The 13,722-nt window shown below is 40.1% G+C and overlaps 1 protein-coding gene across 1 annotated transcript in view; it reads right to left on the reverse strand.

Annotated features, from left to right (window-relative positions):
• Nucleotides 1–8,560: 8,560 nt before the first annotated feature.
• cux1b (cut-like homeobox 1b) overlaps nt 8,561–13,722 on the reverse strand; it is a 64,639-nt gene continuing 59,477 nt past the window's right edge. The window contains exons 15-22 of the mRNA XM_078246073.1: nt 12,915–13,118; nt 11,195–11,307; nt 10,956–11,072; nt 10,683–10,766; nt 10,023–10,079; nt 9,732–9,812; nt 9,566–9,630; nt 8,561–9,427 (exon numbers count right to left, since the gene is read on the reverse strand). Of these exons, the coding sequence (XP_078102199.1) occupies nt 9,379–9,427; nt 9,566–9,630; nt 9,732–9,812; nt 10,023–10,079; nt 10,683–10,766; nt 10,956–11,072; nt 11,195–11,307; nt 12,915–13,118 (770 nt within the window). The 3' untranslated portion in view covers nt 8,561–9,378. The remainder of the gene's footprint in view (nt 9,428–9,565; nt 9,631–9,731; nt 9,813–10,022; nt 10,080–10,682; nt 10,767–10,955; nt 11,073–11,194; nt 11,308–12,914; nt 13,119–13,722) is intronic.

Consider the following 13,722-nt stretch of genomic DNA (forward strand, 5'->3'; position numbering starts at 1 on the left):
TGTGCAAAATACAATTTTAATTAATTAGTAATATTTACAATTGGAAATGTTATACTCCAAATTTGTTGGAGACACATGCAGTGACAAATGTATATGCATGTTTACCTGACCGGCTGTACATTGACTTAAAAACTCTCTAACCTTAGCAAATTTCCCCATGATTAGTACCAAATTACATCCAGGAACTTTTCTAACAATTGACTGTTTTATATCAGCTCCATTAATTACTGGGAACTGGGCATTACCTTTCAGTTTTAGCAGAGATTGGCATAATAATGCAATTAGACAGAGCTCAGTTAAGGGAAGGGTGTTTTTTAGTCTTGTATTTATCTTTATTATTATAGTCTAAAGTTTTAAGACCTGTATTATTCTGCATGATGTAGCCTATATTCTTAAATAAAGTTGTGTTTAATGAAATTACCACAAACTGACACATAGAAACCTTGGGTACTGTTACCCTGGTTTCCATTAGACTTAACTGTCATTTCATTTAGTTTCTGTTTTGTTTCATTTGAATTTGAATTTGAACAAATTGGAAATGTGGGCGTTGATTCAGAGGTGTGGAAACAGGCAGTTGTTGTTATTCCAGGATTAGAGTACTGGTTGATTTCTCAGGCTTTAAAGCTGCCATATAGTTGACTGTGTACTGTTACATATTGACAACAAGGTACATACGAAATGCATAGGAAGGCAGTGAGTCATATAAGTGAGGGTGAGGGTCAATGGAGGCCCAACATATAGTATCATTATTATATGTTGCATGTGAACATTTTACTGTAGGATATTTTGACGTTTTCATTTAATTTGAAATTGTTCACCTTTGACGAATACAGAAAATGAAATAGCTCTTGGCCTTTTATAACTAACTCATGCTCAATTGGATATAGCGAACTGAGAATACACGGTGGTTCAGATAAAAACGTTTTGATTCTTGGTTCCTGAAAAGCTGCTGACATTTTAAAGAAAACTTACCAGAGCTCAATTCAGCCAGATTAAGCAACCAGAAAAAATAATTTTGTTGCACAATTTCTTATAAATAATGTGGTGTAACTATGGTATTTCCTAATACATTACGTGACTCTGAAGGATTTTATTTTGAAGGCAGAATCAAGTACTGGCATATTCTGTGTGTCTCTTGACCGCAGCTTCCTTCACTGAGGGGGGGGAGGCGTACGCGCTGTGTGTAGTGTGTGTGTGTGTGTGTGTGTGTGTGTGTGTGTGTGTGTGTGTGTGTGTGTGTGTGTGTTTCAATGATCTATTTAACAGCCTCCGATGACTGCCCTTAAAGGAGCCACGCCCTTTTATTGTTGCCATACAATACAAGAGGTTCTGTGTGTGTGTGTGTGTGTGTGTGTGTGTGTGTGTGTGTGTGTGTGTGTGTGTGTGTGTGTGTGTGTGTGTGTGTGTGTGTGTGCGCGCGCGTGTTAATTAATGAATATATGAAAGAAATATAATCATATATAAATATTTCTAAATATTTCTTTCAGACTGATATGAACAGCTGTGGTTCAGGTGGTAAGAGTGGTTGCCTTCCAATCTGAAGGTTGATGGTTTGATCCCAACCGAAGTGTCTTTGGGTAAGACACTGAACCCCAAATTGGTCCTGATGCAGCACCAATGGAGTGTAAATGAGTGTTTATCTGATGAGCAGGTGGCAGCCTCGGCCACCAGTGTATGAATTTATTTGTGTGTGAGTGGTTCCTGTACTATGTTAAAGCGCTTTGAGTAGTCGTTATGACTAGAAAAGCGCTATATAAATACTTTACATTTACATGATATACATATACATACGTGTGTTGTTTAGCCAAATGAGACTTTTTTCATGTGACCCAATGAAGTTTAGCTCTCAGTAAGTGGCTCTGGTGTAGCACACCTTCACTACTAATCCACTTTGAGAGGATTGAGTCTGTGGCTTTATGGTGGGGTTAAGGGCTAAAATAATAACCCGGGCAGGCCACAGACTGGTGGTAGTGGGAGAGGGCTAAAATAATAACCTGGGCAGGCCATAGACTGGTGGTAGTGGGAGAGGACGAGCTGCTCTAGAAGGTTGCCACTTAATCTGATGGTTTCCTCTTAAATCAGCTCTGTTTTTCAGTCAGAGTGTGGCTGACTGGATGTGATCTTGTTTTGCCAACTCTTTTCTCAGCTGTTAAGCAGCTCTAACCGATCTCTGTGTTGATTAGCAGTAGAGAAATGATTCAATGAAAGCATGTGATTGAAATATTGCCAGTTTTATGCTCAATGTAATGAAGGAAGCAGCTCCGGGTTTCCCAAACTTAAAACACAAAAGAACAAGAGTTTTGTTATGTGTGACTCTCTTTTTTCTACAGTAGAGAACATAAGGAGATTTTACCACGGTTTAGTAAAACAAATTATAAATCATTTACAATATCTAAACCTACTTCCTGTTACTAACTTGTACATCTTCCTGGTAACCCCTTATACTTAAGTTAAGGTAACCTACCTTATATTTTCAACAACTCATGTTTTTTTTTTGGGCCTTATTTTAGGAACCACTGCACATATATTTCCCTGTCAAATATTAACAAAAATCTAAGGTAGTGAAATCCGTTTAGTGAGAGAATGATGCCACCATTGTTGTTTTTGTTTTTATTATCAGTGCCATGGTAATGACAGAAACCTTTATGCTTATTGTTCTCAATTCAAACCCAGAGTAGAGCGAGAAGCTGCTTAATGAAACAAAAAGAGACCTTGGCTGGGCGAGGGCTCTCTCTCTGCGTCTCTCTCCAGAGACCCTCGCTTCTTATTGATCCTCACACACTTCCTGCCGGAAGGATGAATCAACAAGCCTCGGGGGGCGGGGAGGTCATCCGCAGACCCGTCACTGTCTCTCCCACATCACCTCTGCTTTTTAGTCCTGTCACTTTCATATCTAAATCCCTTCATTCAACCATCAACTTTTACGTTATTCCTTCTTAATTCCTCCCATCTCAACCCAAAAGGTCACTGTTTTCAGTCTTCCGGAGCGACTTGCCTTTCTTTCCTCTGTGCAGACACACAGTACAGTTCAATGGCAGAGCAGTAACCCATAACGCAGCACTACACACAAACAGCACGGCTTCCTCTGTGGGCGCCATCGATCAGGAGTTCAAATATATACCTCATTTACACTTCAGAGAGGTAAGACAGGCTGAAAGACAAAAGAGGAAAAAAGAGATGCTTTTGAGCTGATTTCCTATGAAAGCATCTAAAGTGGTTGAGATGGAGATTGGCCTCCTGAGGCTGTTTGAGGATCAATGTGTCAGCTGGCTTTAATAAGAAACTGCCCCTCACTGTCTCCGGACTAGGAAAACACACTCTTGAGGGACACAGAAAACTCTGCATGCCTCTGAAGATGCCAACATGGGAGAGGCTTCCATACCATGGCTGCACCCTGCGTTTGAAGAAATGTGTGAATGCCCAGTCTGCATGCATGAATTACTGATGGGAAGCTTTTAAATATTGTAACCTGAAGCTTTATAGAAAACACGAGGAATTTAAAGGTGCAGTGATCCGAAAAGGGAGCAAAAGCAAATGTTCCTGACAGGAGGTAGGCCTACTGTTTCCATGATGCATAGGGGATGCCCATGTCGCTTGATGGCGTTTTAAGCCCCCAACGTCGACTTCAAGGCAGCGCTGCGATCGTTGACTTCAAGGCACCTTACCTTAACCCCAAGGGGGTAAGCTTTGCTTCGGAACTTGAACCTCCTATATGCTACCAAACGACCACCCCCCGTTAGCATTCCATTGACAGCAGTCAATACCTTTACATCTGAAGCGACAGTGAAATTGAATGTAATAGTCTTTCAGAGTGGCTAGCTGTAGCCCTGTTTTGAACACTTAGATCATGACTGAATTAACCTGATAGGGGGCCCCATACACCTATGCATTGTGTGTGTACCATGTCACCTACAATCTATATTATTAAGTACACACCACAGCCAATCATTTCATTTATATGCCCTGAGACAAACCAACAAGTGGCAGGTTTGCTATATGTCAACTAGTCTATAGTAATTAGAGTTTTCACACAATATCAACTAAAACAATGTAGCTGTTAAAACCATATTTGGACAAAGAACACCTCTAAAAGACATAATTAATGTATGTGATTATTTTAATAATGTGCAACATATTGCATGCAGTGAACCAGGGGCTTTTGGGGCCCTAGAGTGTCCGGGGCCCAGGGTCAGTTGACCGCTTGACCTGGTTGGTACTCCAGCCCCCATCAAAATATATATATATATAACATCTCTGAATAACAAAAACGTGTGTGTGTGTGTGTGTGTGTGTGTGTGTGTGTCAGATTTCATCACAGTGTCAGAAGTGTCAACCAACTTTCACTTGATCTGATCCTCAGATGACCTACTGGTGAAACATTTGTGTGTGTGTATGTGTGTGTGTGTGTGTGTGTGTGTGTGTGTGTGTTTGTTTTCTGTGTCAGCCTGTACCTGAGGTTGTGTTTCTCCTGCTAAGCTGGCATGAGATGATGCACGATGTGTGCGATGATGTCATCCAAGCCACTCTCCTGGAGCTGAGCCCAAGATAGCACAGTTAACCACACTGTCAGTGACACTGTAAACAACACGAGGAAACAACAGGAAGGAAAGCACGTCAGTTAGTCTTGTGCTGAAAATACATTTCAATAAACGTCATGGTGCATCAGAAAACAAAAGGGACAGAGGTGGGAAGTAAGTACATCACAGTGAGGGGGGGCATTTTACTGCTGAACAAGTACTTTTTTTGCTGTTAATTCTTTAAATGTATAATGCAGAATTTTAACTTGTAATGAGTATCTTTACATTGTGGTATTACTATTATTTAAGTATGTGAATATTTCTCTCTTTCTTTTCTTCTGACATTATTAAAACCCAATGTGTTGAGTGGTAACCCTTCTCTTTGCCATGAACTGAGCACAACTGACAAAACGACCATAAAGCATTGTTCTTACACCAAATAAGGATATATTGCATGTTTTAGAAGTCATATGGGCCATGCATAAACAAAATATATGTTCTTTTTTGTTTGTTTGTTCTCTCACGAACAAACTGCTCCAACATAAGAAATAGAAAATTGACTTACCGGTATTTGGGATGTGGGAGAGGTAGTGCTGCATAAAAAGTATGGTCACCTCCAATCATCGATATAGAGCATATGAAACATTGTATTTAACTAAGTTTTACTCTCTGAGGCCCCCAAACAGAAGAAATGTTTGTAAGAAATTCTGATAAAATTAGAAAAACATTTTAGTATCAAGCTTATAAAACAGTGTGTATGTTTTCTTTAGGCCAGACAGAACATCTATTTAGAATTGAGGCTGTGAATTATATGATTTGAATATGTTAACCTTGTGTTTTTTCTTTGCAATGACAATTCAATCTTTTGCCTGTGAATTAACGTGCTCTAAATCCACCCGTCACTTCCTATCACCTTCCCCAGATGAGGTGAGAAGAAGGCAGGGTGGGGAGGGGACTGGGGGGGTCATGAGAGAGACCGCTCCATATTCAGCATCCGGACTAGCTGATCCGGGATCACGTGGCCGAGTGATTCACCCAGACGATGTCAGAGCAAATCAGAGCGCAGGGGAGCATTCAGCACAGAGCCACCTGACAGAGGAGGCCTGTTTCCATAGCAACACCCATGGGGGGAGGGGGGTGATGTATAGAGGGGTACAGAGAAAGGGAACAAAGACATTTCCAAAGGGGATTATGACTGAATGATTTATCCAAAATAAAATGAATGACACCTCCAAAATACACAAGCACAAACTCCCTTACCAATCCTCCGTCTCTCTCTCTCTCTCTCTCTCATACACACACTCTGTATCCATACAACAATCCTCGGCAGTTTATGGTCTGAGTTAAGTTACTTAGAGACACAAAGGAGAAAAATCCTGAATGGTGTGTTGGTTCTATGAATGCACTGAATGAGATTTTCACAGACACATGAAATGAATGAGCAGGATGCCTCTGAATGGAAGGGATGTCTGGGAGGAAAACATCTCACTTGCCAAGCTTAAGCAGGATCCATACGAAGTGTTTACATAACACTTCTGATCTGCTGCTCCACAGGCTCCACTGAAAACTGGAACTGAAAAAACGTCATTCATTTAGGACATGATCAGTTGATTGACAAAAACAATTTTAACAACTGTCACCTATGAAGCAAAAATGCCAAACATTCTTTGGTTGCAGCCTCTTTATTGTGATAATGCATCTCTTTTCTCTGGGTAATATCATTATACACTGAACATGTTTGGGCCGTAAGTTGGTGGTTTTAAAAATGCTGAGGTCATCATGAGTCCAAATTCCCCACAGCAATTTTTCTGACCTGCCACGAACCAAACTCTGTTCAATTCTTTAAGTATTTAAAGACAATTAAAAAAATGTCACATTTTTTTATCCATTTAACTGTTCAGTAACTTTTTCTAAAAATGGTATTACCCTACTTTTATAAATTTATATATATAGTTTAAAGCAGTGTCATCACCACAAGGGGTCCGGACAGGTTTGTCCCCCTTTTTAAAGAATATTTTTCTGTTGTTGCCAATGTCCTGTTTGCTTAACAATCTTTGGATTGTATCACACAGTCATGCAATTCCAGTGGAGCAAACTAAACACGTTTATATTAACTGAATAAACTTAGTTTCTGCCTAAAACCCGTGGAACAAATAGTGTCTCAACAAATACCAGAATCCATCTAGAAAAAAACCTAACGTGTAAATGTAGAACATAAACTCCTTGTGTGATTAAAAGCCCAAAGGAGACAAGACCTTAATGTCCTTAGTGTTTTTTCAGACATAAAGAATTTGAGGATGTCACCTTGGCCCTTCATAGATGAAACAATAAATCAATGAATCGAAAAAGAAAAGAATCGTTAGTTGCAGCCCTGAAAAGCTCCTTGCTTCCATTTAAAGCTATCAGTTGGGTCAATGGCTTCACCGTTGGACGACAGATATTATGGTCACACAAAGAAAAACACAGAACACATAAAAATAGGATGTTATTTGCCATAAAATAAACGCAGTAGAGAAAACGGATTAGGCGATGCAGGTGGAAGCTGCAAGCAGACACAGACAAGAGGGACTACAGTCAGAAGAGTCAGCTAAATAATTCATATTCATATTAAAGCATAACTTTACTGCCCTCTGCTGAACCCATAATGGAAATGAAAATTCCATGAAAGAAAGATTGAAATAATGCACCATTATCTTCTTTTTAAACTCCTACGTAACTGGATGACATTTGCTCCTTGGAACTGCTTCAAAGTAAACATTAATTATGCTGACACATCCAGTGTGCTGTCATTAAAGGAAGCTCTTTGACCAAAGATCAGTCCACGTGAAGTGACCCGTCCCCTGCAGTAAAAATAACCTCAGGCCATTAGGGTTACTGAAGACTTTTGTTATTCCACAGATGGAGGTGGATTGTTAATATTTATGGAGCTGTCGATGGGCAGCTGGAGGAGCTAAGGCGAAGGATGTGGAGGAAAGAGAGATGGAGACCGGCGAGAGGATAGGGGAAGTAAAAAGGTGTGTGAATCCAAGGTTTGGGGTTAAAGGTGAATGGAGCTCCGCAGGGAAGAATGAGGCTGTAATTGTCCTGCGATAGCTCAGAGTCTGCTGTGACTGATAAGAAAAAAAGGGGCTTAAGATAGAGGGGAAAGTGGAGGAGTAGCGTGTGCATGTGTGTGGTCTGTCAGTCTCGTTAGTCTTTAATGGCTGTGAGCTGAGGTGCTCTTTAAGAGGAGGCTCTCGTGAAAAATGCAGTCAAATTCAGTCATACTCAAATGCAGGCAGCTATCAGTGGGACTGCTGAGGCTCGAATACGGATCAGCACATTTATTACCTCTGTGTGTAAGTGTTTCAGAGCAGACAGTCAGTCGCTTCCCCTTCTTCCTCCTCTCGATTCAGCTGTTAAACAGACCTTTCCTTACTGAGTGCTCACTATCAGCCCACATTTGTCTCTTTGCCATCATAACAGATGTAAGAGACTGCTGTATTACTATTTGTTTAAATGGTAAGGCTGGTGTAATTCTGTATTTTTCTTAGTGTCAAAAAAATGCCATGCAAAGAGTGCATTAACTGTGACTCCAGACTTCCCCAGTACCTGAAAAATTACTAAACCAGGAGTAAATAGTTCATTTATTGGGGACTATTTTCAGCTGCGTATTAATACACATTTGGTGCTCGATTGTGTAGCCTAGCTCCAGCAGCAGGATGGTGTATGTGGGATTGATTGAAAATAAACTGCAGTGCCCATGTTCACACTAATAAAAAGGAACATGTCACAAACAGTGCAGCAGTGTGGCTCATTGATGCATGTTGCGTCTCCGTTGTCAGCCACAAAAAAAAGTAGGCTTGAACAAAAAACACACACCTATCCCTAAACAGCAAATAAAATACAACAACCTTGCTGCAAAGTGCAAAACTATTCTCCTTAATAGATGCTAGGATCATGCACAAACTGTAAACCCAACATGAACTTATCCATATATTGCCATCTTCACTATTACACACATCAGAATGACACCCTTTTAAATAAAAATGATACAAGAAAAATTACTGCATAGTCTTTATTTGGAATATATATGCAATGCCAGTCAGAAAAGAAGTAAGTATGCAGATAAACATGCACAGTAATCTGTCTTGGAGAATGATAGACACAATTAGTGCATTACTGCTGCAGACCCTCATGTCTCAATCTTTTGATCTCTTAATAGCAACTGACAGTAACAGGGTGATTTCTGCGCCAAAGATTTATTAAAAACTTACCGATTAATCAATCATATTAGTCAAATCTCAGAGGAATGACAAGTAACCGTATCACTACGCTATATATTGTTCCACCACCATTACCTCTTAAAATGACCACCTCCTCCTTAATAACCCACCTTTCACAGGGCACTCTCCAATCAAACAAATTATAATGTTAACTATATTAGCTACAATCTTATACCAACTTTGTCTTTATTGATTAAATGATCTAATTATTCTAAATTCCACCTAAACCCAGAAATAAAAACACATCACGACCCGAATAATGTGGTCCCTTTGGTACAGGAAGATAAACTGAACCTTAACGTCATTACATTTGTGCAACAGTGGCACAGATTACATTAGGTTTATTACGCGATTGATTAGTTTTTAGTATTATGTTAAGAGTATAAGAAGGAAGTTATAGTTTTGCTTAACTTATTAAAGATCAAAAATCTAGAAATGAAAAGAACCAATGAATCAATAAACAGTTTGATTTTCAGTTGACAGCCCTAAACCGCCCCCTAGTGGAGATATTAGCTACTGCAAGAACAAAGGTAAAGCTCTGTCTTCATGAGCAGGTTAATTAGGTAGACATGCATGCTGCTGAATGAAGAACCAGCTTAAAGGTTTTGCTCGTTCTCATGGAAACGGTGGAGGTGGTCAGAGAACCTGGGAGTAAGAGAGAAATTAAGACGATTACAAACCTGCATCAGGTACTTGCTAATATGATCAAAATGGCAATTCATACATGATGTGATATTATAAATGTTCAAGATTCATAGCCCACTGCTAGATGAACAAACTCACTTTTTAGCGCAGAAGGCAGAGCAGTCTCTGCCGATACTCTCGCTCCAGGCAGTCTTGTACAGCACCTGAGAGAAAATCACAGTGAACAGTTAAGATCACTGAAGCTGATGACACAGGGCCGTTAATGTTGTATCAGAAGCTCCTAATGAGCTGAAAGGAAACCCACCAGGAAGACCAAACAATGCAGGAACAGGGTGTAGAAGAACGCAACAGTCCTGGCCACCTTGTTGGAGAGAATCACACGACCCTGAGACACAAAAAGAGAATAATTAGTCAAGAGGTTGAACCAAACACATAGAGAATGTGTGTGTGTGTGTGTGTGTGTGTGTGTGTGTGTGTGTGAGTGTGTGTGTGTGTGTGTGAGTGAGTGAGTGAGTGAGTGAGTGTGTGTGAGAGAGTGTGTGAGAGTGTGTGAGAGTGTGTGTGTGTGTGTGTGTGTGTTTTTTTTTATTCTTACCAGGCTCAGAGTAGCTTTGTCCCAGGGGCTGAGGCTCAGGTATCGGCGCTGACGCTCCTGCAAACAGAGTGGTAGGCCTCAATAAAAAAAAAAATACACCGTCTTTGGGAAGTGTGATTACATGCGGGCCATGTTTTGATTGTCTCAAAAAAAAAAAATACACTTTTAGATGTTTTTATATTTTACATAATGCCAGTCTGTGGTGTTCCGTGCATCTGCTTCAGTGAGTTATTTTGAGTAATGAGGTCTAATTTCCATCCGTAGAATACTTAATTTGTTTCAAGTTGCCTTACCAACCTTTAATTCAGCTCCTACATTTCCCAGAATTATTTTTAGCAAAACCCAAAAAATGAGACAGGCTTGTTACTTGTATCCCATCATCATCAGTTGTGCAACAGCAATAAAAATGGCAATAGTGAAACTAGAGCTTTCTGAGTCATCCCCTTACTCAATACACATAATGACTAAGCTGGTCTCTTATTCTCAACAATCATAACTCATTTCTGGACAACTGTTAAATGTCAACAAATAAGAACTTGGTCTTTGATTGCTTGGTCAGTTATCAGAGTAAAAACTATTAGAGTAAAGCAGACAAAGAGATGGCAGGTGGTTTCAGAGTGTAATGTGTATGTGTGTGTTTAGAAAGTGTGTGTCTTGTACCTTCTTGCTGAAGGAAGCAAACGGATCCAGTCTCTCCTCGTACTGGGAGGAGTAGCGCATCACGGTGTCATCACTACCTCCAGCCTACAGCGCAGGGAAAACACACACATCTAAATGTTCCTGCAAAATATTTTAGGGTTCAGATTCCACAAAAAAAAATTAATAAAGATGTAAGAAACAACAATGTCACCCATGTAGAGTGCATTCATGCGCACACACGCACACACACACACACACACACACACACACACACACACACACACACAGACGCACTTTGCCAGGATAGCTCTGCAGGAATTTGATTTTCTCGTAGAGTTTGATGTTGTCTGCTCTCAGGCTGTCCAGCTCATTCTGCAGTGCCTGCATGGTCTGCTGCATGGAGCGATTCTCCTGCAGGGGACAGAGAAAACACATAGATGAGAAACGAGTTCTCCCAGAAAAAGACACAGCAGGAATACAGTGTGCCTGTGTGTGTGTGTGTGTGTGTCTGTGTGTGTAAGATTGTGACTCACAGCTTCCAGCTCCTGATTGCGGGAGCGAAACCTCTCCCTTTGGCTGGAGATGATGGAGAGCAGAGAGTCCATCTGGCCTTGAGGAAGCTCCGGATGGGGGCCTACGCCTGAACCTGAAGGTAACAGATAAAAATAAACTTATATGCCTTAATTTACTTCGTCTATTCGTTTTTGTTTTTTTCCAATTGCTAACATGCATTGGTCAAAACTGAAGTCACATTGTCAAAACTGTTCACACAGTCAGCAAAACAGAAGTCTATGTGGACCAAACTGTGAATCATTTTTATTGCTTTCACACAAAATGCATTCAATGACCACAATTACCAAAATCCATGAATCTCTTTTCTCATTCATACTCCACCGCCTTCAAAACCCTATGTATCTACAGCACACAGAATGATGAAAAATATTGTGCATTTCTGCAGTAACCTCAAATATATAGATATGCACAGATATAGAAATATACAGTATATTGAAGCACATTTCAGATTCATTCTTGTTAGACAGAATTTAAAAGTTCATCATTTTGGTAATGCTCCCTGTTGTTAGTGTTTTTTAGGTCAGTGTGTTATGAGTGATGATGTCAGAGGTGTTGCCAGTGGTCGAGACATGTATAAAGTGTGACAGTGGTTTGAGTGAGTTTTGGAGGTAAGGTTAACTGCTTGGCCAAGATGCATGTTGGTAATGCAGTCTGTATGAAGAGTTTGGAAAAAGTGGTTTCAGAGTATTGCCCGATGCTCGTTAGCAATCGAAAAAAATGTAACATGCATAGTTGGTCATGTTGTATGATCAACAATACTTTGGAAACGGGTAAACTATATTTTGTGGCTTAAATTTGATGCTATTATCGGTTTTATTTGCAGACAGGCTGTGTCAGTCTCACTTTAATGAACGCGTGGAACACTAAAATCGCTCTAATCAGGCTAGTTTGCCGTATTTAAACAGACAAACTACCTCATTTCAAGTAGGGCTGTCCCACAGAGTCAGAGACTTCAGGGAGGACTGACACCACATTCACGTGCTCTCACCTCAAAGACTTTTCAGTGTGGACATTTCACACAAGCCTCAAAGCTGGTTGATTAATTCAAAAGAGTTTGCCTTAGTTTAAAAAAATAAAAAATATTTTTTGTGATATCTATATCTGATATCGATTTTTAAAAGCACCCAAATTGGGGGGGTTGTCTTTAGTGATTGAACGTTATCTCTCCGGAGAGCACGTCATTTGTCACTACAGAGTCGATGTAAAGATGCGATTAGACACAAATTGAATGCAGGCTGAAAATGTTTAAGCTTGAGCAGGCCATTTGATTATCCCAGGGCTTAATGGAACTGCTTCATAAACTTTCAAAAATGAGAGGGAAAGGGAGAGAATAGAAGGAAATAATGTCTAATAAGTTTCTGATGAGTTCTGTGCTCCTGTTGCTAGCTAGCTTGCAGCTCACATCTGTACAGTGGATACAGTACACTGGCCGTTTGGGGAAAATCAACTTTTAAATTAAAAGGTTGGCATTTAAATAAAAAGAATACTTTAATAAAAAGGAGTACATCATTCTAAAGTCTGTGTGCACTTAATAGTACCGATTCAAAAGTGCCATATAGGGAGGATGTTGCAATTTTTCTCTCAGTCAAGGGAAGGGTCCAAAGAAAACACTGTCCCAATCAGTTTTGTATAGTCACTTAAAAAAAAACAAAAAAAAAACGTATGATTCTAGGGACATACCAGCAAACATTGCAGAGGCCTCTTTGATCGGATCTGGGATGTTCTCCATGTTGCTGACCTCTGACCCGTCAGCATCGGGGCGCGGCATGGAGGACATGGCCTGGATGGTGCTAAGGTCGTGCTCCAGCTTCAGGATAAGCTCCTTCTGCTCCGCACTGGTTCGCACGGCAGCCGAAAACTCCATCTGCAACTCTGTATAACGGCCTGTTGAGGGCAGAGAGAAAACTTTTTTAATTCAGGTTTCTTGTTTGTCTTTAGATCTTATTTATAGTTCCCAAAATAACTCACCTGTGGAGGCTGTAAATGGCAGAAGCAGTCCAATATCCCCAACATGTCTGAACCCCCTGTGAGATTACTGCTACACACTCCTACTTTCTGAGGCTTCCCTGGCTTTCTAACTGATCTCTTTCTCTGAGAATACTTATTTCACCATCCATGTGTTCAACAAAGTACATCTTCAAAAAGATTTTTGGCAAAGAAAAACAAAAACAAAAAACTACCACAGCACACTTTTAGTATTTGTATAAAAGAGATTTACTTCAATTATCACACCTAGGGTGCATGTGAATAATAATGATGATGAATCAAATGTCAATCATAACAAATACATTGTGAACGTTTCATACAGTGATATTGCTTTTCAATGTTGTAGAAGGGACTGTTTTACAGTGCTGAGAACAAACAACATGATACGTTTAGTAAATAGAAAGATAAAGAAACAATGATACATGAGGAAAAACGAAAGGGAGGGAGACCCCAAAAGGAAAAAAAAGCATCTCAGGAGTGACAGAAGTGCTAGGGAAACCAC

The sequence above is a fragment of the Sander vitreus genome, chromosome 3 (assembly GCF_031162955.1).
Source record: "Sander vitreus isolate 19-12246 chromosome 3, sanVit1, whole genome shotgun sequence".
In the NCBI taxonomy this organism is placed as follows: Eukaryota; Metazoa; Chordata; class Actinopteri; order Perciformes; family Percidae; genus Sander; species Sander vitreus.